This window comes from Trichoderma atroviride, chromosome 5, assembly GCF_020647795.1.
Source record: "Trichoderma atroviride chromosome 5, complete sequence".
Lineage (NCBI taxonomy): Eukaryota > Fungi > Ascomycota > Sordariomycetes > Hypocreales > Hypocreaceae > Trichoderma > Trichoderma atroviride.
The window spans coordinates 54,116-80,199 of record NC_089404.1 but is presented as its reverse complement, the minus strand read 5'-3'; the positions used below and the strand labels follow the sequence as shown (position 1 = coordinate 80,199).

Sequence of the window (26,084 nt, the reverse complement as noted above, 5' to 3'; positions counted from 1 at the left end):
TTTTGACAGGTTCGCTTGTTGCCAACTGGGATATCTTGCCATATGGCCCCTTGTCTACCGTCTTATTCTTCCTTCGGGTGCTTTCCATGATCGTCGTGGCCCCTGTTGTCTCCATGGTAGTTGTTGTCTTTATGATCCCTGTTGTCTCCATGGTCGTTGTTGTCTCCATGGTAGTTGTTGCCTCCATGGTAGTTGTTGCCTCCATGGTAGTTGTTGTCTTTATGATCCCTGTTGTCTCCATGGTAGTTGTTGTCTTTGTGATCCCTGTTGTCTCCATGGTAGTTGTTGTCTTTGTGATCCCTGTTGTCTCCATGGTATTTATTGTTTCCGTGATTGTTGTTATCTCCATGATTGTTGTTATCTCCACGATTGTTGTTATCTCCATGGTAGTTGTTGTCTCCATGATCTTTATTATCTCCATGATCTTTGTTGTCTCCATGATCTTTGTTGTCTCCATGATCTTTGTTGTCTCCATGGTAGTTGTTGTCTCCATGATCTTTGTTGTCTCCATGGTAGTTGTTGTCTCCATGGTAGTTGCTGCCTCCATGGTAGTTATTGCCTCCATGGTAGTTGTTGCCTCCATGGTAGTTGTTGACTTTGTGGTCTCTATGATCTTTATTATCTCCGTGGTCTTTGTCTCCGTGGTCTTTGTCTCCGTGGTCTTTGTCTCCGTGGTCTTTGTCTCCGTGGTCTTTGTCTCCGTGGTCTTTGTTGTCTCCACGGTACTTTTCGTCTCCATGCTCCTTGTTGTCTCCATAGCCTCTGTAGTCTCCATGATCTCTGTTGTCTCCATAGTCTCCGTAGGCCGGCTTGTGTAGATCAGTTCTCGGTGCGCCGCTGGGATTGTCTTTAGCGACGGGGCTGGCTATGGCCGATGCGGCTGCGACAACGAGAGTGGCCCAGATGAACTTCATGATGGCGAATCTGGTGAGTACTGTTTTGACTTGATAATTGATAGAAATTATATTGTGCAAAAGATCTTGATGCTGTTTAATCAAGCTTGTAATGGTCTTAAACACTTTGGTTTGGGGAGCAGCAGTGGTTTACTTTTATATGTGAGATACCTCCCTGGATTCCATCTATACTCAAACTATCATACCATCTTAGCCGTCTATTTTCTTTTTTCGTCTTGAAAATTTTTATCCTAGATATTGTAGAAGCTATTTGTCGTGCTCCAGAGGGCGAATTTCATCATTGCATGACGCTATTCGGCTTGCCTTGAGAATGCATATAAAACTTTGAATAGAAGATTCATGATGGTATTGGATGCTTTGCTACTACGCTGATATCATTGGTTGCAACAGGAAGCGCCACCATTCCATTATGATTACACTTCTGCACGGAAGCAGCCTTTTCTTACACTACCAGAATAATAGCGAGGTAATGAAGATTCACACACGATTGGTGTCATATCCATTCCAGCTATTTCTCTATTTCCCAGCTACAGCCTGTTCTGAGTAGAAGTCAGAATTTCTTTTCTTATGGTCTTCGATTACTGCAGTCATATATTGGAATGTAATCAAACTCTAGGTATGTAATAGTCAACCTTGTGCCATGCTGGAGAGCCTTGATATATCGCCTGAGAGACCTCTATTATCGCTCTCCTATGCGTCTTGTTCACGAAAATCAATTCTTGGTTTAGTTCCACTTGCATGAAGCCTAAAAAAGAAGCTTTTATTCTCACGACGGCCAAATGAGCGATGGGATTGGAAGAACGCTAGAGTTGTGAAAAGTGGCTTGTCTACTATTGGGAATAAAACCTTATGACAGAGTCGACGTCATCTCTTGATAAATAGTAGAAAACTTTTATCAATCTCACAAGATATTATATATAACTGAAATACAAGCTTCGACGTTATTAGAGAATGTGCTTACTCTATGGCATTACATTATTGTTTGAGTGGAGAAATCCGGGACATGATGGCTAGGAAATATTGTCTACGCTGGCTACTGTCTAGCGCCTTAGACAAGTCTCATAATAAAGGAAGTTTGCCTCAATATGCAAGCAAAACAGAGCCAAGGAAGGAAACTCATGTCTTAAGGCTGCTGGTTAGGCCTTGCAGCTTTGTTTTCATCCTGTTGACAGCCTGTGTCTTATAATCTGGGCGGGATCTTGCGTCCTTGACTGGTAATTAGATGTTACTAACATAGAACCTACTACCACAATCAGTTTGAGATACAGTGATCCTCTCTGATTAGTACTACTCGCTGTGTAACCGTTTACGCGCCCAAAGCCCAGCCTGACCACTCCACCCTGACCACTGCGCCAACATTAACCCAGATAGCTCTCTCGGTAGATCCATCCAGTCGAACGTCTTGTTCCTTGGAAAGTCCTCTCTATACTAAACTCTATATCACCAGGTTATTAGACTCAGGCAATTTTGTTGCAGGTTACCTGGAACCGACTATCACAGACAACAATTGTCTAATAATTAGTTACTATATTTCTACCTTAAGTGAAAGATGTTGAAAGATATTGTAATGCACGCATTTATGAACTGTGCTCAGCTGTGATTTGAATTTGTTGTAGTTTGAAGCTCAATGTAAGAGTCTTGTAAACTACCTACCTACCTACTACAAGCGGATCTACAGTTCATCTAGCTTATAAAAGCTTAATAGAAATGGTTTCAAAAAGGCAAACGACACTTATTACATACAAATCTATTTGTATGGAATGTAATAGAGTCTATTGGTAATCTTTGTATATGTGGCTTTAATTAGCGTAAAGTAAGAAACAACTATGAAAAACAACTTAAAAAATGCTGTGATTCAGTGGCATAACCTAAAAGCTATAAAAGGTCAAGCCATAAAGCCATAACACTAAACAAAATTCTTTTTTGCTATTTCGATTCAATCTCTGTTTATTTTACTTAATTCGTTTAATTATTGCCAATTTCACAAACTTTTGTTATTGGACAAGTCCTCTTGGAGCAGCATCAGGCTCTTTTCCAGCCTTAGGTTTCCCTTCCATAGCCCAAGGGTTTAATTATAGTTGTAGCCAGTTGCAAGCACTTGTCAATTTGATAGCACAAAGCTTTACAAAATCAAAACCCTGCATTTACTTAAAACTCTAACAAACTAAATATAGTATTGTAGTAGTACAACTCAAACTTGAAGTAAGCAACTCGAGGAAACAAGAGAAAATAAAAAGAGTTTTTCATAAAAGTGTATAATAGAAAGCGTTATATGTAAGTGCAAAGCGTAAAGTAATAGCAGCAGGGTATAAGCTAGGCATTAGCACTGTGTATTTGAAGTTCTACTAAAAGTAAAATACCAGCCCAGGTTTCAAGATAATTGACTAGCAACTAAGACTGAAAGGTAAAAGGTATTTGTCCTAGATTATGATTTAATTCGGCTTTGGCGTGAGTTATATAAACCCTCTATGCTAACCACGCAATATATCGCATTGGTAATAAACCAGCTACTAGTAAAGGCAATACTTCTTATATACTGTTTCTAATCAATAACCATATTGACTCCTACAATTATCCTCGCTGGTCAAACTATCTTTTCCATTTGCCTATAATGCTTTTCAAGACTACTTTCCTCTTTCTAGCACTTCTCCCTGTTAGCCTAGGCAGCGCTGCCCCTGGCCCCGAGGTTGAAGACAATCTCGCTGTTCGTACCCCTGGGCCTAACTGCGGCAACGACGCGTTTTACAGCCAGCATTCTCAGAGATGCGTCTGCAGGAAACAGGGACAGGAATATCACCCAAATGGCAGGTTTTGCCGATGCCCAGATGATCAATTCTACGACGGCCATCAGTGTCGCTGCAGGGGTGACCAATTCTACGACGGCCATCAGTGTCGCTGCAGGGGTGACCAATTTTACAACGGCCATCAGTGTCGCTGCAGGGGGGATCAATATTTCAACGGCCATCAGTGTCGCTGCCCGGGTGATCAATATTACGACGGCCATCACTGTCGCTGCAGGGGTGATCAATATTACGACGGCCATCACTGTCGCTGCAGGGGTGATCAATTTTGGGACAACCAACAGAGGAACTGCCGCTGCAGCCATGGGAGGCACTTCGATGGTAGAAGGTGCCGCTTTAACTAACGAGTACTATCAACTATATGGAGAAGCTATACTGAGTAAAAATTGCAAGAGCTCAGATATTTATTTTATTAACATTCATTTGATAAGTGTGTAATTATAGTTCTGGCTATAATAAGATGCTGGTTATCCTTCTTTTAAAAGCCGGTTTTACAATTGTAAAGTCGCATAGTTTCTAATATTTATCTCCAACAATTACGCAAGTCATGGATATTCTCAATATGCTCGCTTGCGGTAAGATCTAATCACAAAACTAGTGACACTGTGGCAGGAGTTCATTTAGGATAGATATAGGAGTGTTCTCCTCCTAATTACAGACCTTTGCTCTTTTGTGACTCGATCTGGTAAGATAATTCGATTAGACGCTCGGTTTTGAACCATCACCGGGAATGAATTGCGGGGCTAGTAAACTAGGAAGCCCAAAGTGCTGTATCTTGTTTATTTCAGATCTTCCTTATAGTCAACCAACAGGCTTACGATTCCCAAGGCTGGATCAACCGATAACTACTTAAACGAAAACACTTGTCCACCCCGGGGTACGCTTGTTGTATTCAATGTGTTGCTCCATTTTTGCAAGGACAGGTCCAACAAAATACCCTTAACAGTGGGTATAGCCATTTTACTTACCATGCCATGTTACAATGTCTCCTTGGACGGATATGGTTGTATTCATCGGTATGCCGTTAGAGGGTTTGACGGAATGTCTTCCACTTTTCCAAGAGCTTTCCCACACTGCCAACCTTCTTAGAAAACGTCATTTCATGATTTATTCTATTAAAGGTAAGCTTTCGATACATTGTATCAGTATATATTAACTTGCGTGTTGAGCGCTTTATCCTTTTCGGCCAACTTGCAAATCCCTCGATTGATAGCATCGAAAGTGACAGCACCAACTATGTGGTATCCCCTTACAATAAAGATCTTATAAGGCTTCATAGTAACATACTCAATAATACTAATCTTTAATTGAATGATTAAAAATGGCATCCAGCTCTAAAGCCTACGAAAAGTAAAGGCCTGAGAATTATAACGCCAAATCATGAGCTTTCATATACGTCAACTAACAAGACTAAAATGATAGCGATACCTATTTGTTACAAGAGGCGTTAAGGTTAAAGTTGAAATTGAGAAAGCAGTGTTTCAGATTCTATTGCTACATATGGCGTTGCGGTTGAAAGCTTACAGTAGCCAATTGGCTTACAGCTTTGTCTCGTGTACCAAGGCGAATACGTGTGACACGCTCCTCGATTGCTTAAATTCCATGGGTAATTGGCCTACCCGCCAAGATTCTCAAGGCACAGGTACAATGATATACTGAATGCAGGGCAAAGGATTGGCATCACAGTGTCTGGACGACATCCGACGCACCCTCTTTCCCAACCCCTACTGGAATGTTCATTCCAATATCCAGCCACGTGATCTGGCGCCTCTGTAAACCACCCTCTGTAATTACAGGCGCTCTAGAGGCGATAGCGCCAAGGGACTGCTTCCAAAGCTTAGGCAAGGACCGTGAAAGATGCCTTGTCCATGCTGAAAGTAGCAGTAATGTCTGGGTATATGTCAAGTTCATAGAGATATAGCCAGAAAACATACATCACTTCATTCTACTTTGTATCGCCTATCTTTGCCCCTTGTCATGCTTCTTACTCAAAGCCTGGAGTTGTATAGTTCTCGCTCAACTCCTCACCAAACCTTAACAGCAAAAGTCAACACGTTTATTTATTCAGCTGAATATGCTTTGTTATTATTCGCGGCTTAAGAATCACTATTCTTGTAGATGTCGACTGTGCATATTTCAGCGGTCGGCGGCGTGTTAAAAATAGTCTGTGCATTTGGATCTGATATCGCAGGCTGCGTAAGCCGTGGCTGCAACATCGCTTCATCCGCTTGTATTGCGCTAGAGAATAAATATGCAATTTACAGACTCGGTTTCTCCTGTTATATAAGAAAAGAAAAAGAAACTAGTATGTTCCTCTGTCGGCGGTGTCTTAAACTCTTTAGCCATGGCATCTAGAAGAATTCGGCCTCTTTGTTACAAAGTGACACAGAATTGCATACATACCTAGATCCTGATGTGGGTAGTGCTCTACCTGTGTTGTTGTCTCCAGCACCGGTGGCTTTCGATAGGAGCTGAGGTGCTGCTTATCCCTCAAGAAACAGCACAGCAAGACAGGATTCAATAGTACATTACAGCATTCAAAATCTCCCGATCTAGGAAGTTTACACAGGAGCATAAACCACTATCCAGTCTTGACACATACATCTTATTATGTCATAGGTGTATGGTCGGTAGCTACGGTATTTAACCCCGCCATAATAATTAACGGTTTCTGGTATCCATGGCGCCCTTTAGTGCTTAGGGACGAAGGATCTGCGATTTTCGGTATCTTCTAGCGCTTCAAGGCTGCTTTTCGTTAATGACTCATACGATGAGTCTCTTTTGCCTGCATAAATCGCCAAAAATGCCAAAGTCTCAAAGGTGCGCTTTACATAAAGGATTCTGCTTTCTATTTTCTTTTTTTTTTCACTTTGATCTCGACCAAGACCTTCTTTCAAGTTCGAAATGGCGTCACTTGTTGAGTTTCATCTTGCTAATGTAAGTTAGATGCTCCTGTTGTGAGACCTCGTAAGCTGAATAGGAACAATCCAGTGGATCCATGGGAACTCTGAGCATGCGAAGTACAATATCGCAGGCAGTGCCGCTCCGAGTTTGACACTGCGTGAGTTAGTATCTATCTCTAACAATCCGAGCGAGACCGAAGCTGCGCTCCAGTTCGATGAAGTCTTTCTGGGCTTGGGCCCCAATAAAGGTACTCTGGAGCTGCGGACTAAGCTCGCGGCATTGTACAATGAAAAGATCCTGCCTGATAGCTTCTTGACGGCACCGGGGACAACATGCGCCAACATGATTGTCTTTCAAAGCCTCCTCAGGCCCAGTGACCATGTGATATCCACGTATCCCACATACACACAACTATCAAGCTTGTCTAAGAGCATTGGGTGCGATGTTTCTCCATGGAGACTGGATCCTAGCAACGAATGGCGCCCCGACATGGACGAGCTTCGCGCTCTTATCAAGCCCTCCACCAAAATGATTATGCTGAATAATCCGAATAACCCAACCGGCTCTGTACTTGACGTTCAAGCTCAGCTCGAAATATTGGAAATAGCGCAGCAACATAGCATTATCGTGGTCGTGGATGAAATCTTCCGTCCGCTGTACCACGATGGAACAACGATCACATCCTTCGTGGAACATGAGTACACCAAAGTCATCACGACCAGCTCCATGAGCAAGGCTTGGGGTATGTCTGGCGTGAGAATTGGATGGATTGCTTGCCGTGACAAGGAGCTTATGGACCTTATGTCAAACACGAAGCAATACATCTCTCAAGCCACAAGCAATATCGACGAAGCAATTGCAACGGAGTGCTTGAGCCTTCGTTGTCGGCCAGCGATTCTAAAAAGACATCTCGACTACGCGCAGCAGAATTTGAATCTTTTGGAGGCCTTTGTCAAAAAGAATAGTGACATGTGTACCTGGACTCGACCTGCTGCGGGAGGAACGGCATTTGTGAAGTATTATACTATAAATGGGGATGCCGTTGATGACGTTCAATTCTGCAAAGATCTCCTGAAGGAACATGGGGTCCTACTCAGCCCCGGCAGTATTTCCTTTGGGGAGGAAACACCAGCCAACTGGCAGGGATACACACGAATGCACATCACAGTATCCCCAGAGACTATGCAGAAAGCTCTTGCACAAATCAGCACTTTTCTGGGCGACAGGCGCAAAACCGCACAATAGTCGAGGCAGTCCTAGAAATGGCGTTGCGCGATGGGGTGTCGTGGAATATGCTGTAACAGCTACTTCTGTACTAGAATCTTAGATCGATATGGTGTTTTGCGTGCATTTGCAATCGCTACTTGTGTCATCCGCGTATTATTATGTCTTATCATTGGGAAAAATAATATGTATCCTCTTCAAATGTAACACATAGACAGGATGTGGAAGGAGATTCTTCAACATATAGAAACTGCGTAGCCATCATCTCTGTATACCTAATAGCTTGAGCTTGGGCGAACGAGCGAACGAGACGCGCACCCGCACACAACAGCAAGTACCGCACACGTAATTTTGAACTCTCTTCAGAAGTCCATTTCTTGCATGGGCACGGGGCAAACTTGCCAATAGTGTTAGACTAGAGTATACTATTCACAGGATTTCTAAAGCCAGAACGCAAACCAGCCGATCGTTGAGACAGCTGCGAATCGCTTTATAAATCGTGATTTAGGGATTCACTAAAGTCTATTTCGCGACAATGTGTGCTATCAGCACTCGGTGTGAAGCTATCTGTATGCGCGTAACAAACAGAGTATCAGAAAAGGCCTTGCTTCTCTTGTTACTGCATCGGCATTTCGGCTTGGTGTTACCAGATACCATGGCCGATGCTTCCATTCCAAATTCGGAAGTGACTCCGGTTTAGAGACATCACAAATTCTCCCGGACCGATTTTCTAGATGCGATCAAGATCACGCCTATAGAGGGCTTTGGTGGCTCTCGGTATGCAGGAAATGCACCTGTTGATTGGTGCTCCGGATGTACATAATATACCGAGACTCAAGCTTACATGGCTAATACAGTTGAATTAGTCGGTAGTAGAGGAAACTGCCTGTTTTCAAGACACTATAATGGCGGAAATAGTTCCCGCTGATTCGGCGACGAATGTTGTATACTATCATGCAACTATACGCATTGGAAGTTTGAGACGAGGAAATAATCTGCTGGGGCAGCATATAAATCAGAGAAGGATGGCCCTTCCTGACCACATTAAGTACTGTAGCCGCTAGGTTGACGCCTTTTTCTACTACATAAACCCACCATCTACGACAGTCCGGTCTTAGATTCCTGCCGGTGGATCAACTCCATTGCAGAGCCCTACATTTGGAGGCAAGAATGTACGACACATATGGAACAAACTAGACAAGGGACAAATGTACAAAATGGAGTACTTGCTGTTGCTGGTAGATCTGGTGAGAATCAACCATCTTCTACAGGCTGGCGTGGCAGCCGAGATCTTCGCCCTTCTTCATTATTATCATGACACTCACGGCCTAGCCTGCTTTCATCTACATACGCATAACCCATTTTATGTTATCAGTAACCAACTAAAGCTGCTTATGGATCTCTTCGTAACGAAGACAATGCACTGGAAGGTATCGTGAAATACCAACTTCCAACGATCTCTCTCAAGCTGGACTTTTGCGATAGCAAGCGGAAAGAGTGTATCCTTAGCAGAACTCATATGAGCTGGCTCTCTGGCAGTCGGTTTGAAGAAAATATTAAAATTATAGATGACGATGGAGACTTTGTAGCAACATTCCATCAAGTTGGTGGGATATATCCATCTAGGGTGTTGCAGGAGAAGAAGAAGCCTGAGAGTCATTTGTGACTAACTTGTTCAAATGGATTTCTGGAAAGAGTCCAATTCGGGACTAAGTCATCTCAATGCCAGGCTTTCATCATGGTAATTGGTGTCGTATTTCGTCAAGTAACATGGGACGAAGATACTAAGTGATCCCTAAGTGCTTATGAATATATTTTAACATATTTAAGGAAAGCTTTGTAAACCAGAACGGAAAGGTCCCGTAAGATTATTGATATTAAATAGCCGAATCTAGAATGTATCATCAGTAAGGTCCATCTGCTTTGATCTTGGGCATTCAAAGGCCATTTCTACAAGCGGCACAATTGTGTGGAGTAATCTATGGTATTAAGTGTAGGGTCTTATAAGACTGGCGGCTCAAATTCCCAATCGATCTCGGTATAACATGCTTAGAGACATGGTACAGATATGTATTGTGTTATTTACGTGTTCAAGTATAGACAATAGAAGTGCAAGATATATACTAACGACCGTCCAAGCTGATGGTCCATCGAATCACACCTTTCTGTTTCCGCAAAGCTCATCTCGCGTCTCCATCATTCCATGCCGGAGCCCTCTGGCATTTCTTTCAAGCATCACTGGCAAGATGCCCACCAGGTACTGGTAGCAACGCACGTGTAAGGTGATTGGCATTGAGTAGGGCCGGTGTATCCTTGACCTCCACACTGACCCCATTGCGGCACACTGCCACCGCCAGTCGGGCTGGTAGAGCCGCTAGTAGAGGTTGGCTTGGAACCACCAGTCGAACTAGTAGGAGGGGGGTTGAACCAGAGGCCGCGAGGTCACTGACAACCTGGTCCAGGAAGCCGGAATTCAGGTACAACTGGGACATGTCCCACATCATGATACCCGCAAAACTTGAGTATTGTTTTGTGAATGAGATGACTGCAGAAAGTTGCGTTCCGGATACGTATCCACTAGCAGCCCCAGTGTTGGCGGCAATACCGAGCAGAATTCTGACGTTGGGGTTCTTGCTGACGGTATGCGCCCAGTTGTCCCAGACGTCAAAGTTGTAGTTCCACTGAGTCGATGCTCCTGGAACATAGCTGCTGACTCCGCATCCGTTGTTGTAATACTGGATCATAATGAAGTCGAAGAAAACAGAACCATTTAGGGCCGGGTTGTCGGCGTAATCGGGGTAGACGCATTGCGGCGCAGCAGACAGGTAGAACTTCCTGTTCGCAGAAGACGCAGAGGCGTCCATCAAACTGCGCAACTCAGCGGCAAAAGTTTCCAAGTTGTTGACACCAGACTCAAAGTCGAAGTCGACGCCATCCACTACTGCGGAGCCAAATGGGCGGTCTACATTGCTGTTTGAATTGACGGGACCAAACATGTTCCAGACTGTCTGGGCCGCAGATGTGGCAACATCGGTGGAGGAGAAGCCACCCTGAGTATAAGATCCACCTCCCAGCGAAATGAGAATTGTCTTGCCGTATGTTTGTTGGCATGTAATAATGTCCTGCCTAACAAATATGTAAGCATCAAACACTGATAGAATATACTATGAGTTTAAAACAACTTACTCAATCTGGGGGCAGTTAAGTGCATTCTTATTATCAGCAAAAGCCGTGCAGTTGTTGCCTGCATTGGCGAAGTTGGTAATAACCGGGCTAATGCCATTCATGAAACCAATCGGGATGATCTGTAAGAGGTCAGCTAGGCTGCTGAGCGACATCCAAGTTGTTGGCAATTCCCACATCTATTTCAGCATCTTAAAAAAATCGTTAGCTACCACGAATTGGTCCAAGACGATCTTGAACTTACTGGCACAGTAGGTGGACAAGCGTTGCTGGGAGGTTTCTTGGTTCGCCGAGTTCTGGCCTGCGCATATTGTATTAATTGGAAGTCCCAATCTTCAAAAAGTTGATCCAGCTCACCCCAGTACACGGCAACGTTTTGCGTCGAGCTAGCATTGAAGCCGGCTCGTGCCGAAGGCAGAGCGGCCAGCAAGGCTCCTAGATAGACTAATGATTGAACCATGCTGACAATATTGACCAACGTGTTGGTAGAGCAGCAGATAATTGTTGATGCCAAACGACAAAATTGTTACTTCCGCAAGACTTATATATTATCAACTCATAGAATAGAACTTCAACGCCAGAGGCTCAGATTGCAGGGTAGTATCCAGCTTTACTTCACAAGGATAGGCGGGGCTGCAAGTGCCACGTTTCGAAACAGCATCCCACGATATCAGCACAACGTTGTATCTGGAGAAGACGGCAATAGCTAGGTGAAAAGTCCTCAACAAGTAGGAACCAAGAGCGAGTTTATACCAAATAGTACTATAATCATGTGGTATCATGTTGCATGCCAGGTGACTGATGTGGTCAAGTGATGCGGGCCAGAGGATGGCTGGAGAGAGGGCAAAGGGAATGAGACCCAGCCACGGGTAGAAAAAAAAAGCGCGCCATAAACTTACAGCTTCAATAGCAGCTGTCAATTGCGGAGTGGTATACTGGTGAGACATAAAGCTACAAGCCATAATGCTTGTAGATATGACCGCATCCCTGATCAGGCACCGTCTAGGAGCGATAGATTTGTGTGGCATATGGCTTAGCTGGGTTACAATTTGCTGGCCGATTGTGATACTGTAACGTGGGAGCTTCGAGTCACGTTTAGGCTATATCGCATTCCAGTTAATCTATTAATTAATAGTTAATAACTTGCGTCTGCGTCCCCTGACCCTTATGCCTTATCGTTGCGCCAGGCATTTCCCAACTGCCTATAAGGGCAACCCTAGGCAGCAAGGAATCAAATGGTTCGCCAACTGACCAATTAAGTCCAGTGGTACCTGCGCTACAGTTTTCTAATTGCCTAATTCGTAATACTAACACCGGACACAAAACTCTAGGCTCTCGCGGTGTTTTATTATGGCCTTCTGGTTATAGTGAACATGAGCGCTTATTCCAACTGCCCCAAACGTATGCAACGATCCAGTTGAGACAGAGTGATGCCGTTTGTATCAGAAGCACAGAGTAGTTGACTAGTTGAGTAGTCATCCGGGACCTGCATTGATGACTTTTGACATTCCTGTTGTAGGTGTTGGGACGGCAGGCTTGGCACTTAAGAGTAAGATACTACGCTACTTCGAAGTTTTTCCTATGCGGCTTTATTTGTATTATCCCATTCTCTTCGTTAACTTCAAGTAAAAGGGGGCCTGCTGACTCTATCTCAAATCGAGAAGTTGTGCTACGTTTCTTCTTCACTTAATGAGGCTGGTAAATAGCACGTGTAGTAACGCTCCCGGTGCCGACGTTTCCACTAGTACGCGTAAGTTTATATGATAAAGGCCACGACAAGTGTGCCGTACCCTTGAACGAATCAAGTCACACGCTTTTTGTCAAAGCCCAATATTGGCACTTGAGAAAGATGTATTTAATGACGTGTCATAGACTTTGGCCACGAGAAGTCGTGTATGCAACATTCTAGGCGATCAGATCAAATGGGTTGCGACAGAAAGGCATTTAGGTGTTGGCAATATATAGAATAAAGAAGGCTACCGCATAATGAGAACATAAAAGGTTAGAAGAAGACAATACTCCTATTCTTCCGGATAACTAAGGACAAGCAACCTATTTCGATCAATCCACCATTTATTCCTAATCCTAGGCAATGTAGCTACTCAACTGTGGTACTGCTTTATCTGCTATATTCGAGCGTAAAAAATACATGTCCATTATGTAGAACAACACTCCTAGGCCAAAACACTATATTGAAAGACGCAATAATATTAAAAGGTTACCTACTAAAGACTATCCTCTACTTGCGCTCAAGTCAGAATATTTCAAGACTTGAAGGAGAATCCCTTGTTGAGTCCCCAGGGGCCTTTCTTAGTGACGGGCTCATCGCCCAAAATTGTCACAGTCTCGATCTGCACATTTGTTTGATACCAAAATTGTCCGTTGGCCTTGAATTCCTTGCCATCCCACGAGAAGCTAATATCTGATGCCTGTCCGTCAAGGCTTTCTCCATCATCCAAAACAAGGGAACCAGAAGCTTTGCCGTCAAGACCAGGAGCGACGACTACGTTAAAGTTATGCTGCCGTAATGCGGTCGTGGAATTGGCACCATCGGTGCGCATAGGGATGATGCTGCCTCCGCGAATATAAACCGGCAAGTCCGTGTAAGCCACATTGTTCAGAGTAACCTGTTGTCCATTGCCGCGGACCGGCTTGAACGTCCAGAAATCGTAGAAGATTTCATTTGGAAGGTAGATTGTAACGCTCTGGGCGTCATCGTCAATGACGGGTGAAACAAGAATAGAATCTCCGAAAAAGTATTGGGTCTGGATACCGAAAGTGTTGGCATCGTTGGGGTATGTGAAGAACATGGGGTTGACGATCGGACTACCTGTGGTACTAGCCCGATGCATGGCAGTATAGATGTAATCCAGCAGCCGATAACGAGCAGCAATAGCCTTCTTGGCAGCCTCAGTCACAGATGCCCACAGATAAAACTCCTGATTAGGTGCAGAAATATCCGCGTGGTTACGATAGAATGGTTGAAAGGCGCCGAGCAACGCCCATCGGGCACACATATTCTCCTGGGCATTGCCGTTGAAGCCGCAGACGTCAGATCCAACCATGGGCATCTGATGGACGGCGGCAAAAGCGAGCATTTGAGAGATGGAGAAGCGATAGTCATCCCAAGCGGAGTAGTTGTCGCCAAACCAATGGGCGACCTTGTTTCCGGCGCCGGCAAAGGTCGATCGTGTGAGGACAAAGGGGCGCTTTCCGGGGCGGCGAGCGAGCATGCTGACCCGGCTATGCGCAGCCATCATAAAACCATTCAGGTTGTGCGTATCATATTGGACAGAGCCATCGTAGTTTGTGATGTTGGTGTAAACAGTACTAGCACTTAGGTCGCCGACGTGATTGTTAATACGATAAGGCGGAGTGAAGAGGTTGCGGCCCGGCAGCCCCTTCATAGTACCTCGACTCTCAGCCTCTCGTCGGGCTCGAACCCGGGATGGGCTCGGTTGAAAATCGCTGGGGAATCCTGGTATTGGCCGGCCCGTGTTCGGTCGGGGCTGATGGGATGGCGGCGGAGGTGTATTGGTATCCTTAGCCTGTTGAGCTGGGTCGCAGTTGATGTCGCCACAGAAATTTGAGATTTCGTTCATATCGTTCCATACTCCATCAATGTCAAGACCGGTATCGGGGTCAAAGAAGCGTAGGAACTCATCAGTCCACCAGTCCTGGGTGTTGGGGTTGAACCAGTCTGGCCAGACGACTTCGCCAGCCCACTGCACGCCGCGGTAGTACGAGCCATCGGCCGCCTTGAGGAAGATGTCCTTGTCAGAACCACGAGCAAATGGCCCGTAGTCTCCCTTTCGATGAATGCCAGGATCGACCATCATGACAAACTTCTGTCCCCTGTCATGGAGGGTGCGGACAAGCTCGCGCATCTTTGGTATGGGGAAGCGATCTGAGTCGGTTGTGAAGTCCTGACGGAGATCCATGTAGTCAATATCAGACCATAAGACGTCAAGAGGAATGCCAGCTGAAGAGTAGTTGCCAACGACTTCGGCTAACTCGTTGACATCCCAATATCCGTACTTGCACTGCATGAAACCAAAGCTCCAGTAAGGGACCATGGCCGGTAGTCCGACAACCTCGGCATACTGCTTGCTCACTTCTGTTGGTGAGGGACCAGCAAGGAAGTAAAAGTCAAGTACGCCGCCGATTGTATTGTACTCGAGGTATTGACTGCCTGATTCTGTCTGGTCGATAACAATGTTCATGCCATTCGAGTTTCTTAGGAATACACCATGGCTATGACCACTATCCCGATGCTCGAGATAGATGGGATGGCTTCCGTAGAGGTTGGACTTTCTGGGCACGAAAGGAGACTCAGCATTCCAAAATGTCCTGATATAGTCATTTGTCTGGAGGCGGAAGGTGTCAGTATGCTCTCCCAGACCGTAGAGATTCGGGTTCTGAGGCAGCTGAGTTCGCAGCCTCACGTACTGAGACTCGAAAATGAGCTGTGATCCAGAGGTGTTGAATAGCACATCTCCAGAGTCTGAACGTGAGACTGCGAAAGAAAATGGGCTCGTAGTGTAGGTGAATTTCAAAGCAGCTTGACTAGGATCTCCTTGATCATTACGCGGCGAGGGCAAGACCGATTCAGGAATTTGATATACTTGGCGATCCGCATCATAGATCTTGACATGCAAACGACTATCTAGAAGAGAATTAGAATCTGAGATACATATCACGTTATATCGGCCATGGTAGCTCACCTCCCTGGTAGTCGACCTGGAGTTTCAGATTCTTGATATCATTCCCATAGACGTTGCAAGGGGAGCCAATCAATGTGAGGTCTGCCGCAAACCCGTTGGATGATCGCCTCACATGAGTCGCTGAATATCCGAGGCAGTCGTCCACAGTTGAACCGCGCACCGTGGACACGATGGTCCCGATGGCGATGGATGTCCACGCCTTTTTCATTCTGAGGAACTTGGTTGCTGGTGAGTAAGGACGTATCAGAAAAGCTATTGCGTGCCATTCTCGCCATATTTATACGCTTCATCATTCAAGCTATAATCCATTCTCCATTACCTCCTCAGAAGCAGCTTGAAAGTCGATCGTAGGTCACGGACAACCTCCGACAGGGACATGATCCCCATTCTGGGTAGCTACCTCATACGCGAGGTCGTTGGGTGTCCATGTCGACTCTCTAGCAAAGGATTTGTGCGCTAGTAGAGACATGACTGACGTATGAAGCAGGGTAGGAATTCTGACTTATGCAGCATGACATGTAGAAAAGGCCCGTTGATGGGAATTGCATGGGTTCCAGGCAGCATGGAGTGTTTCCCCGTGGGGGATCAGCCAGGGGCACAGGCAACCAAAGTGTAACCTCAGTCGGCTGTTGCGGGGTAACACGGTACATGAGAGATGCGCGGCACTTGAATGCAACCATGGGGCTCTCTATACTTGCCAAGAAAGAGGGTCATATGAAGACTGGTTATGGTGATGCCTAATTTCACGTGAAAATCCAATTACTTGGTGAAAGAGGCTCGTGATCATCTCTTAAGCGGTTGTCATGTTGTGATTCAAAGGATTAGGCAAATCTTAAGTGGGCAGACAAGTTTACATCTTTATTTCTGTGTGTCTTCAAGCACTATCCTCTCAGTGTCTCTCATCGCGGCAAAGACACAATTCCGAGCATGCCGGCCGTTGGACACGATGTGAGGTCAAGCTCAAGATTTTGGCTCCAGACGCATTGGAGAGAACCAGGGTCGCGCATTAGTGGAAGCCTTCAGAGCTACGCGGCACTATTCTCGCGCGCTTCGCTCCTGGAAAGACGCGAGGGGGGCTTCTGCCAAGACCGAAGTATGGATATTTGTGCCAATGCAGAGTTTTGTGCCTGTCATATGGGATCAGCGTTGGAAACATGTAATGAATTTCCACAGTATTGCTTACCATGGGCTTCTGTAGCAAGCTCTGTCCTCTGGAAATATTATTCTCTACGTCTTTGTTCAACTTTATTTGGTAAAGACATGTCTGTATAAACATGTTCTACAAATGGCAAAAGGGGCTTTCAGTATTCCCATCTCTAGGTCCGGGCCGTTCTAAACTTGGCGTGAATGGCGTTCCTTCCTCCACTTGACCCCCGCGGAGGCACTTTAAGCACACTTTAAGGTTGTAATTCTTATATGCGGCTCCACCAAGGTTGCACTCAGCCTCGTTCGCCAGGATCGCCATTAGCTCTGCGCCTGTAATGCCACCAAATAGTCGCTTGCAGCTTCTTCGGGAAATGGCTATAGTCTTAGCTGAGGAGCTGCGGGCGCACGTCAATTTCCAATCACTATCGCTCGTAGCAAGACTGAACCGGCGGAACATAGCCGAATAACCCACTGTTAGTTTCGGGCCGTTTTTATAGTGCCCTTGTATTGACTATCATTGCTCTTCTAGCTGCCAAGTAGAAGTCCACTTTGGAGATGATCTGAGTGAAAAGCGTTTGCTTAGTATGGCCATACCCAGTGCATTGTCATGTAGTTTCTTGAAGTGCTCACGCTTAAAGAAGCCCAGCACCAACAAATGTGGTATGAGGTTGCTAGGAGGTTTTGTGGCTCGGTCCAAGACAGCTCATCTTGGATTTCTCAGCGAGCGTGTGCACAGAGAGAAATAACCGTAGGAGGATGCTAAATTTCCTCAAATTCCAATTGAAGCTTTCGCCGTAGAATGATTTGTAAGCCCATCGATTGTTTCCAAGGTATCCTTGTCCTCTTTTACCCCTATAAGCTTTAGGCCGTGTGGTGGGCAATGCTCTCAACTCTTATCATACAACCACGTCTTACCTGTGAACTAAAGACAGCAATCATATCATTGGCATAAAAATGGTGGTTGTACTTAACGTAGCCAGTCAAAACATGCTTCAGTATCTAACCACACTGCATCTTTCGATTTGATACTCTTAAGACAACAAAGCATCACCCTCAAACAAGCGCCATCACACATTCCTGCCAAAAGGCTTGACACATCTACAGCTACAACGGTTTGCGTTCAAATTGAAACAATCTATGATCTTCTTCACTATCATTCTGGGACCAGAAACGCTAGTTTGGAAGATCATTTCGACGAGAAGGTCGAAGCTCAAAGGAGCTCCAAGATAACTATAGACTCTACAGTTTACTTTGGAGTAGAACGGTAGAACAATCGGCCCCGTCATGTACTGCCAATTGTGGGCCTAGGGACATAAAGATTCGCGAGACTAATAAATATCAAGATAATCACTTGACTACGAGGAGATAGTATCATGCCAGGGTTCTATTCTCTAACCATTTTCAGCGCAGCTCCATGCTACCTCCTACTTTCATAGTAGCAAGTGGAATGCTTCGCAGCCCCCCCCAATCACCCTAGGGGCAGATTTAATAACGGCATTGAGCGGTGAGGTTCATTTAACTGAGTCTGTTGGCCGTAGTAAAGTAAGAAGACAAAGCCCCGGACGGAAACTCATGAAAATAAAGCTGCATTACCAAGTAAATGGGCCTGGTTCAAATGGGCTTATGCGAAAAATTACTTGTGATGATTAATCCAATTGTGTGTGTATCTTCACAGGTCGCCTGCCTTGGTTATCCTCATAGACTTTGGTCTAGTAAATTAGGACATGGACGAGTCTTACAATAGGCCACCGGAAATAACTCGTATAACAATGGTACTGGTTGATTGTACTGCGATGAATGCGCCGACAGGATTGAACAGGGTGACACTAGACAAATATTGTTTCTGCAAAGGCTTACGAAAATGAAGATTTAAATGTGTTTCTACCAACAGCTCAGGATAAGAAGCTTCACAAACATATCATCTGATACATTGTAATGGAAAGAATGCAGCCAACATATTTCAAGTTTAACTAGATACGTATGCTATTGACTAAAATTCACTAAAATTCACTAAAGACACTTATTTCGAAATTTAATGCTGTGCGCTGCCCATCTTTTATTACATCTCTTTAATTGAAACCAACCAATTTATAATTCATGATTCTCATAGAGAAGGACGAATTCATGTCTTCACTCTGCTTTGCCTATTCACACTATAGGATAGGCGTATTAAGGACTACTGTAACAAATGGCCATAACGTCTAAACAGATACCCTCTTTAGCGACGGACGAAATACACGGCGCTTTCTCATAATGCTTGGCCGAATTCCTATGAGAATTTTGCAAGCCCAGGGCTAGTCCCTAGTTGGTCGGTAAAGACTTGCAAATGCTTGACGTTTTACGTATTTCGTCTTATGTGTTTTAAGTTTCTTTAAGTTTATCCATTATTGGAAAGCTCTCTTGGCAATGCTGCTAATACCAGTACCAAGAACTCCACTCGTTAAGAAGCACGGGTCTCCTCTCCGCTGCCTCCGCGACGAAAGACGAAGGTCAAATACAACATGAGCTCAAGTGGATTAGTTTAGCCCATACCGTTTGGCGGCTTGAGTCATACTTTGGCTTTCTTATAGGGAGTTGATCGTAATACCGGGGGACGATCTCGCGCTTGGGCTACATGGCAACTTTTACCTAAAACAACCTACAAGCAGCTTTCACTGGCTACTTCTCAGTCGGCACTTCTCAACATGTATAAACCAGCTCCGCCACGGCCAAAAAAAACCAACATTTGTCGCTCTCGTACTGGATGCAAAACGTGCAGGCAAAGACGGAAAAAGGTGTGCTGAGTAATTGATTGTAATTAAAGGCGTTAAGACTCAATGTCGCGGCTGACAGCCTAACAGTGCGATGAGCGGAAACCTTGCGGCCTCTGCATGAGACTCGGGGTAGCCTGTGAACAAATCTCTCAGACATTTGAGTTTCGCAGCGTGTTAATCCCGTCAAGATCACTCAAGGCTGGACTGCGGTCATTCACGTCACCGTGTGTGTCAAATCCGCCGTCAAACACGACTGTTGCTGTTACAAGGCCTTCGCCAAAGCATTCGGAACGCTCGCCTACTGGAATAGACGCCGGCCTTGACATCATTTTCGACCCGGACAATGTGCTGAATGCAAATATCATCCCACTCTCGGACCCCGGCTTATCTTGTGCTCCCGAGATTCAGAAAAGAGTCTGGGAAGTGCATTGTGATTCCGAGCTTTTCGACGAGCCGTTGGACTCGGGAATCACCGAGGGGACGTCTATCAACTTGGCTCCATTATCTACGCCACAGCAGAAAACCAGTGATGTCGTGGAATTCTACATGAGTATTTGGAGGCTTCATTGTTTACCAGCTTTAAATACGGCGTTCAAATCTATGGATACTATTCGCGGCCAATCGTCGCTCATTACGGATACCATGGCCACCCTTGCAGCCAGTCGCATGAGTCGGAAACTTCCACAGAGGCGATTATTTATCACATCTGACTCACCAGAGTTCTGCTTCCGACCAGATTCTGGCCATGAAGCTTTCAGCAGCGAGCTCTACGGATCTGCCTTGCGCAGAATGTCTTGCTGGAGGTCTGAAAACTTCGCTTCAAACCCAATGCTGGCCTTTGCCACGCTTGTCCTTTTCTGCTACGTGGAATCTTCAATGGGATACTTTAAAGGATTCTACGTACATTCGCACGGGATAGAAGAACTCCTAAGAAAGTCCGCTGATCGTATCTTTCCCCACGGCGCTGGCCTGCTTGCGGCTTGGGTGGAAATCAAGATGCAAAATTGGTGGCGCAGGGCGTATTTTGGGGTTCCCGAGTTCTTTCAGGACTACCCCACTCCGTTACTTTGTCCAGAATTGCAATTTGTTTCGAATACTGGAAGCGGTCGTACGGCTACTATCCTTTGGATCCTTTGCGAATCGCATCGTCTCAATACCGCCGCTCTTATTGCATGCTGGGCAAGACCAGGAAAAAGTCGTCAAATGAGAGAAAAGACAGTTTCAACATTTGTAGACAATGCTGCTCCAACATCCGAACAGCCATCTATCTCTAGTGAGATTATGGCCAGAATTAAGAGGTACTCCCAGAAGCTGGATGAGTGGCGCGCGTACGTCCCAAGTTTGATAGAGATTGAGGCAAATCTCAATCGTCCGAAACTTTTCGACTTAAAAGCCCCCGAAGATGAAGCCTTATATTTTCCATCTCATCAATCAGCCATGAACATGGCTTACTACGTTGTGGCCCGCGTCATGCATTGCGCAGGACCGCTACAGACCTTTGCCAGTGCGTCTGTGCATAATATTGATGATGAGTATGAAGAAATCGAGGCTTGGATCTTCGTCTTGCTGCGCATTGCCGCTGGAATCAGCTGGGAGGACTGCGTCTGTCTCAATGCCTACACCATAGGGTTTGCTGGGCTATTATTGACATGTGCCCTCTCTTCTCGAAGCCTTAAAACTGGACTTTGGATCCAGGAGTGGTTGGAAACGCGTCTGGGTCGGGACGGGATTGAAGAGGGAAACTTTCCTGTCTTTCAAATTCTAGATGCGGTGCGACTTGTCAACCGCGAACGCAGAAATGGCCTAGACGTTGTCGCACTGTTTCAAACGGTGGATGATGGGGGTGGTAAGGGTAAGTTTGGCTCCTATTCCAGTCAGTTGATCTCGTCAATGTTGGTTTACGGCCGGTGTAGAAGTACGGGAGAGCTGGCTTCATACCATGTCTCCACGGAGGGTTTGGTTGCGCCTAGATAAGAAAAAAAATGGATTTACTTTTGTAAGCGGTATGAGGAATAGGATACACCATAGTCACGGTGTATCATTGATAAGCAGCAATTGATTTGCGTAATTCTGTCAGCCATTGTCATATCGACTTCTTTTCTTAACGCATCACGAATGATGTTAGTGGCCGGTCCGTTCTTTGTCTGAGAATCTGCCGTAGTGGCCATCTTACCTTGGCGCCCATTACCTGTCGCAAATTCTACAGCTCGCTACGTCATAGACGCCTTACCGGTTTGTAGTCGTACAATCATGACTCACACTTGCTTTCTAAAACTTCTTGAATTTCGGATGGAACTTGCCATTTGTAGTGCTCGGGAACGCATTGTCGGGAATCATTCATGTCGGACAGTATCCTAGATTGTCGCGCATAATTTCGAGCCTTGCCGCATTTGGTGCACGGGAGCGCCCAAGTGGGCAAGTTACAAGTCTTAACCCAAATTTTGAATACTATGTAGAAGGATGACATTCCAGCTTTCCCTCTTTCAGAGTACGAGAGAACGCCCGTATGCGTTTACCCCTTTTGTAAGAACTAAGTTATTCCCCAACTTACATGAATAAGTGCTTGCAGATGCTACCAGTATATAAAACACCGCTAGATATCATGTCTGAGGAGCGGATGTGCTTTATTAAAGGATTGCCCCTTGACTTCGGCTTTAAGCGAAATCAGCGTGTTGTCAAAAGTGCACTCTAATTCACTACACTCCAAGATAATCGCAATGTCTCTCCAAAAAGTCGGCGTATTCACTGACGATGCGCCCACGCTTCGCCCAGGCGTTTATACGCCAGCTATCATCGCCAATGGCTTTGTTTTTACATCGGGCGTGCTAGGTGCTGATCCCATTACGAAGAAAATGGTTCACGGCACAGTCATTGATCGATTTGTACGTCATGTTGATTTGTCTAGTAATTTTCCCTAGCTCATTGGACTGCGCAGCATCAGATTATGAGAAACGTCGATGCTATCCTCAAGCAAGCTGGCTCTAGCTTGGAGAACGTAGTTGAGGTCACGGTGTTTTTGACAAACATAATCGACGCCGATGACCTGTCTCTCGCTTACAGAACTTACTGGGGAGACCTCAAACCTGCGCGAACGTAAGTTTCGAAATAACTTTTGATGTTACATATTCTGAAAACATTGGTGTTTAGCTGCGTTGCTGTGAAGGAGCTGCCCTATGGCTCGGATATTGAGCTCAAGTGCATTGCGGTAGTTACGGCCAGCTGACTGATTTCTGGTTGCGCTGCGAGCATTGCTGATCCATCTTTCTGAAAGACATTAATGATGTATCTAGCTAGATGATTGCAGATAGTATATATCACAATACGTTTTATTATTGCTATGTGAAGAATCTAGATTTTAGTTGGCTACTGGCATTCTCCACGCGTTTGCCCTTTCCCAAACATCTATGACTTGCTCATTATGTTCCGATGAATCTACTACATAATACCAACCGTATAAGGCTCCCGTAATACACGCATGATTTGGATAGATGCGCACAGTTTGGCCCACCTGCAGCGGTATGGGTTGCTGAGAAGCTCCATCGCCATGCCCATTGATGAGCCCCCATGACACAATGGAGTGTTCCTGGCTCACGCGCTTCACAATCAGTCGGCGATCGGGATTGGCGGTATTAGGGGAGTAAGCTTCGCGATCAACGATGCCCCATCCCTCATATGCTGCACAAGGCTCACGTCCCAGGCCCAACACTCCAACAGCAAGCAAGGCTTCAGGTTGCTGCCGCTCACCGTCGTTGTAGACGCTGCAAACCTCTGCCATGACAGAGACGGCTATCTCATCTTCATACTCTCCAAAGTGAGCTCGTGACTTTGTAGACAGCTGCTGCACGTCCAGGACGGAATATACACCAGCGTGGAGTTCGAGTCTGGTGCGAAACCCGCAGTGCCTCCCAGTCACAACGTTGTGCAAGGCCTGTTTCAAAGACTTGGCGCCCTCTGATAATCTGCCCTCAGCCCCGACCAAATTCTCTATTGAAGTCACTTGTGGCGAAGCTCCAATACTGATAGTAATTTCCCTATTGGTTGAGAACAAATGTGTGTTTTCTTCCAGCGCATCAAGGCACCCGTTGAGCTCGCCTTTGAGATTGGCCATTGCTTGCTCAGCGGTCGAATCATTGTAGCTGAGACTACTGTGTGAATAGAGGCCAATAAAATTTATAATGCCCTGGTTATCAAGGTTCATCAGTTTGGAGACCAAGTCGTCCTTGTTGAGGCCCGAAGGAGGCAAGCCCGCTCGGTGGTAGCCTGTATCGACCTTTAGGTAGACCCCGGCCGGAAAAGAGGCTTGCTCTGCAAAGCGAGCTACATGGCTCAGCTGGGATGTGTGATCGATCATGACAGAAATGGTGCCTCTACCCAGCTGCCGGGCAATAGCTGCGAGGCGATCAACCTGCGAAGGTGGCAGGGGAATGCCGTAAAGGACATTGATTGGGCGGCCACTTTCTATGAATTCGTGCACCAGTGGCCGTAGAAACTCGATTTCGGCAACAGTCGACGCTACAAGTCGAACTTCTTTTTTAGCTTCTCCAGCTTGCAGACGGACCCCTTCTAAAGTCTGTAGGTCTAGAGTCAGTGTTGGGAGCCGGGGGTATTGGAAAGGGATTTTGTGTACCTTGTGTGTCTTAATATGTGCCCGAAAGTCTACACCCAAATGTTCTACGGCATCAAGGAGAGACTGGCAGTGTCGATACATTTTGGCCGTGTCGAGTATCAAGGCCGGTTTCGGTAGCTGAGTGATATTTTTTCCGACATAGTGTTCTCGAAAATCACCGGCTGTCTGCAACACTCGATGTGCTTGTTCCATCATGAGATGCGATAAATTTGCTGTTGGATACGCTTGATTATACTTGTGCTGTTGTGTGTGCTGTCGCTCGCTTCTTATACACCACCCTAATACAGGTATGCCTCTGCCGCTATCTACACGAGATGTGGGTTGCAAAGCCATTAACCGGAAAGAGTGTGCGGGTGCGACGTTTTGGGGACTAGGTTGGAATAATACGCCTATTCCCAATGAAGTGTGCGGCTGCGATCAGTGGAGCGGCGTCATCCCCGTGCTAAGAAGAGATATAAGCCACAGACGCTATACTTGGTGCTTGGAGATCCATGCTTTTCGGGGCGAGCACAGGTCTTATAACTGTAGTCAATCTGCTCCTTCAAATCATGTAGCCGACAGATTCTCAATTTTATCCATATTCTCTCAAAGTTCGGCATATTTCACAAACTGTTTATCATCATGACAACCCCATCGTCCAACTGGCGACCAAAAGCCATTATATTCGACCTCCTTACCGCCTTGCTGGATTCTTGGGCTCTGTGGGACGCGTCTATCACTTCCACGGGCGCAGAAGAAGCTCAAATCTGGCGCAAACGGTACTTGGAACTGACCTTTGGTACCGGCGCCTACGTCCCGTATGAGCAGCTCGTCCACAAAGCCGCACAGGATGTCGGCTTGGCTGAGTCGGCTCCTCGAACGTTACTGGAAAATTGGGGCAAACTGCAACCATGGCCTGAAGTTGTGCAAGTCTTGGAGCAATTGAGACTTCAGGGTTATAGACTCGGCGTGGTCACCAATTGTTCGCAACGTCTAGGAACTATTGCGGCAGGCATAGCTGGGAATTTCGATGCAGTAGTCACTGCAGAGGAGAGTGGCTTTTATAAGCCTTCCAAACAAGCTTATCAGGCTATCCTAACAGCTATGGGAGTTCAGGCCCAAGACGTATTGTTTGTTGCAGGCAGTCCAGGAGATGTTGAAGGCGCAACAAATGCTAGCATGAAAGTGGTATGGCATAACAAGATTGGACTACCTCGAAAGGGTCAATCAGTTCCACTTCGGGAGGCTACGAGCCTAGATGATGCTTTGCTAGGCTTTATGTGAATATCTCTTGCTATTTCTGCTAGAAATGCAGTTTTCAGCTAAAAAAACAAGACAAATTCTGCTCTGTACGTCAACGGAGTAACTCCACTAGCTATTAGTAGGTAATTTAGACAATTCAAATGGCTGGATGCTACGTTCTGATTCAAATGTTACTCAGCGGAGGATTGAATAACAAACCCGATGCTTGGCATTCAACGTCATAATGATTAGAGTATCACGGACGGAACTATCACTTGGGATGAAGTTGTAAAACACACCTATGCTAATACTCCATTCTTAATCGGCAAATAAATCTTGATTAGCTCCAGCGCGCTCTACCCTGCACGCGCCTTAACAACTTCTAGATTCAGGCTGTAACATTGCCATATAATGCAATCATACTTCAATTCCAGGTAAAGTTCCTTACATATATTTCCAAGTAGTCTTCTGATAGAAGACTGAGTATGCTCTCGGGGAGATGAATCCCGGCAGACCTAAACAACACGTGCATCAGGGCGGACCAACGCTGCATCCACGCCGTCCCATTGCTGGCCAAAGCAAAATAT

The 26,084-nt window shown here is 45.7% G+C and overlaps 8 protein-coding genes across 8 annotated transcripts; 4 read left to right on the top strand and 4 right to left on the bottom strand.

Moving 5' to 3' along the window:
- Nucleotides 1–62: 62 nt before the first annotated feature.
- On the bottom strand, nucleotides 63–914 carry TrAtP1_009182 (uncharacterized protein; the record flags this gene model as incomplete). Its single annotated transcript, XM_014093501.2, has 1 exon — nucleotides 63–914. The coding sequence occupies one exon, from the start codon at nucleotides 912–914 to the stop codon at nucleotides 63–65; it is 852 nt and encodes a 283-aa protein (XP_013948976.2).
- Nucleotides 915–6,511: 5,597 nt separating this feature from the next.
- Nucleotides 6,512–8,083, top strand: TrAtP1_009181 (uncharacterized protein). Its single transcript, XM_014093500.2, has 2 exons — nucleotides 6,512–6,652; nucleotides 6,707–8,083. Exons 1-2 carry the CDS (start codon nucleotides 6,620–6,622, stop codon nucleotides 7,862–7,864), a joined length of 1,191 nt encoding a protein of 396 aa, XP_013948975.1. The 5' UTR covers nucleotides 6,512–6,619; the 3' UTR covers nucleotides 7,865–8,083.
- Nucleotides 8,084–9,836: 1,753 nt separating this feature from the next.
- TrAtP1_009180 (uncharacterized protein) lies at nucleotides 9,837–11,716 on the bottom strand. The gene is made up of 4 exons (XM_066114194.1): nucleotides 11,271–11,716; nucleotides 11,204–11,217; nucleotides 11,030–11,148; nucleotides 9,837–10,969 (listed from the first exon to the last, which is right to left on the bottom strand). The coding sequence occupies exons 3-4, from the start codon at nucleotides 11,128–11,130 to the stop codon at nucleotides 10,072–10,074; spliced, it is 999 nt and encodes a 332-aa protein (XP_065970288.1). The 5' UTR covers nucleotides 11,131–11,148; nucleotides 11,204–11,217; nucleotides 11,271–11,716; the 3' UTR covers nucleotides 9,837–10,071.
- A 1,574-nt stretch (nucleotides 11,717–13,290) lies between these two features.
- Nucleotides 13,291–15,958, bottom strand: TrAtP1_009179 (uncharacterized protein; the record flags this gene model as incomplete). Its single annotated transcript, XM_014093498.2, has 2 exons — nucleotides 13,291–15,692; nucleotides 15,751–15,958. 2 exons carry the CDS (start codon nucleotides 15,956–15,958, stop codon nucleotides 13,291–13,293), a joined length of 2,610 nt encoding a protein of 869 aa, XP_013948973.2.
- Nucleotides 15,959–19,552: 3,594 nt separating this feature from the next.
- On the top strand, nucleotides 19,553–21,724 carry TrAtP1_009178 (uncharacterized protein). The gene is made up of 2 exons (XM_066114193.1): nucleotides 19,553–19,670; nucleotides 19,737–21,724. Exons 1-2 carry the CDS (start codon nucleotides 19,581–19,583, stop codon nucleotides 21,621–21,623), a joined length of 1,977 nt encoding a protein of 658 aa, XP_065970287.1. The 5' UTR covers nucleotides 19,553–19,580; the 3' UTR covers nucleotides 21,624–21,724.
- A 419-nt stretch (nucleotides 21,725–22,143) lies between these two features.
- On the top strand, nucleotides 22,144–22,984 carry TrAtP1_009177 (uncharacterized protein). The gene is made up of 3 exons (XM_014093496.2): nucleotides 22,144–22,531; nucleotides 22,585–22,742; nucleotides 22,797–22,984. The coding sequence occupies exons 1-3, from the start codon at nucleotides 22,367–22,369 to the stop codon at nucleotides 22,870–22,872; spliced, it is 399 nt and encodes a 132-aa protein (XP_013948971.1). The 5' UTR covers nucleotides 22,144–22,366; the 3' UTR covers nucleotides 22,873–22,984.
- Nucleotides 22,985–22,990: 6 nt separating this feature from the next.
- TrAtP1_009176 (uncharacterized protein) lies at nucleotides 22,991–24,532 on the bottom strand. Its single transcript, XM_014093495.2, has 2 exons — nucleotides 24,277–24,532; nucleotides 22,991–24,219 (listed from the first exon to the last, which is right to left on the bottom strand). Exons 1-2 carry the CDS (start codon nucleotides 24,469–24,471, stop codon nucleotides 23,005–23,007), a joined length of 1,410 nt encoding a protein of 469 aa, XP_013948970.1. The 5' UTR covers nucleotides 24,472–24,532; the 3' UTR covers nucleotides 22,991–23,004.
- A 365-nt stretch (nucleotides 24,533–24,897) lies between these two features.
- On the top strand, nucleotides 24,898–25,539 carry TrAtP1_009175 (uncharacterized protein; the record flags this gene model as incomplete). The annotated part of the gene is made up of 1 exon (XM_014093494.1): nucleotides 24,898–25,539. The coding sequence occupies one exon, from the start codon at nucleotides 24,898–24,900 to the stop codon at nucleotides 25,537–25,539; it is 642 nt and encodes a 213-aa protein (XP_013948969.1).
- Nucleotides 25,540–26,084: the final 545 nt, after the last annotated feature.

Excerpts from the sequence above, each read along its gene's own strand:
- TrAtP1_009178 (XM_066114193.1), top strand. The coding sequence starts at position 19,581 with ATGTATAAACCAGCTCCGCCACGGCCAAAAAAAACCAACATTTGTCGC. Across the intron at positions 19,671-19,736 it reads GCAGGCAAAGACGGAAAAAG|TGCGATGAGCGGAAACCTTG; the intron begins GTGTGCTGAGTA and ends ACAGCCTAACAG.
- TrAtP1_009176 (XM_014093495.2), bottom strand. The coding sequence starts at position 24,471 with ATGATGGAACAAGCACATCGAGTGTTGCAGACAGCCGGTGATTTTCGA. Across the intron at positions 24,220-24,276 it reads CACATATTAAGACACACAAG|ACTTTAGAAGGGGTCCGTCT; the intron begins GTACACAAAATC and ends CTAGACCTACAG.
- TrAtP1_009181 (XM_014093500.2), top strand. The coding sequence starts at position 6,620 with ATGGCGTCACTTGTTGAGTTTCATCTTGCTAAT. Across the intron at positions 6,653-6,706 it reads TTGAGTTTCATCTTGCTAAT|TGGATCCATGGGAACTCTGA; the intron begins GTAAGTTAGATG and ends GGAACAATCCAG.
- TrAtP1_009177 (XM_014093496.2), top strand. The coding sequence starts at position 22,367 with ATGTCTCTCCAAAAAGTCGGCGTATTCACTGACGATGCGCCCACGCTT. Across the intron at positions 22,532-22,584 it reads GCACAGTCATTGATCGATTT|CATCAGATTATGAGAAACGT; the intron begins GTACGTCATGTT and ends TGGACTGCGCAG. Across the intron at positions 22,743-22,796 it reads GACCTCAAACCTGCGCGAAC|CTGCGTTGCTGTGAAGGAGC; the intron begins GTAAGTTTCGAA and ends ATTGGTGTTTAG.
- TrAtP1_009180 (XM_066114194.1), bottom strand. The coding sequence starts at position 11,130 with ATGAATGGCATTAGCCCGGTTATTACCAACTTCGCCAATGCAGGCAAC. Across the intron at positions 10,970-11,029 it reads CTTAACTGCCCCCAGATTGA|GCAGGACATTATTACATGCC; the intron begins GTAAGTTGTTTT and ends CATATTTGTTAG.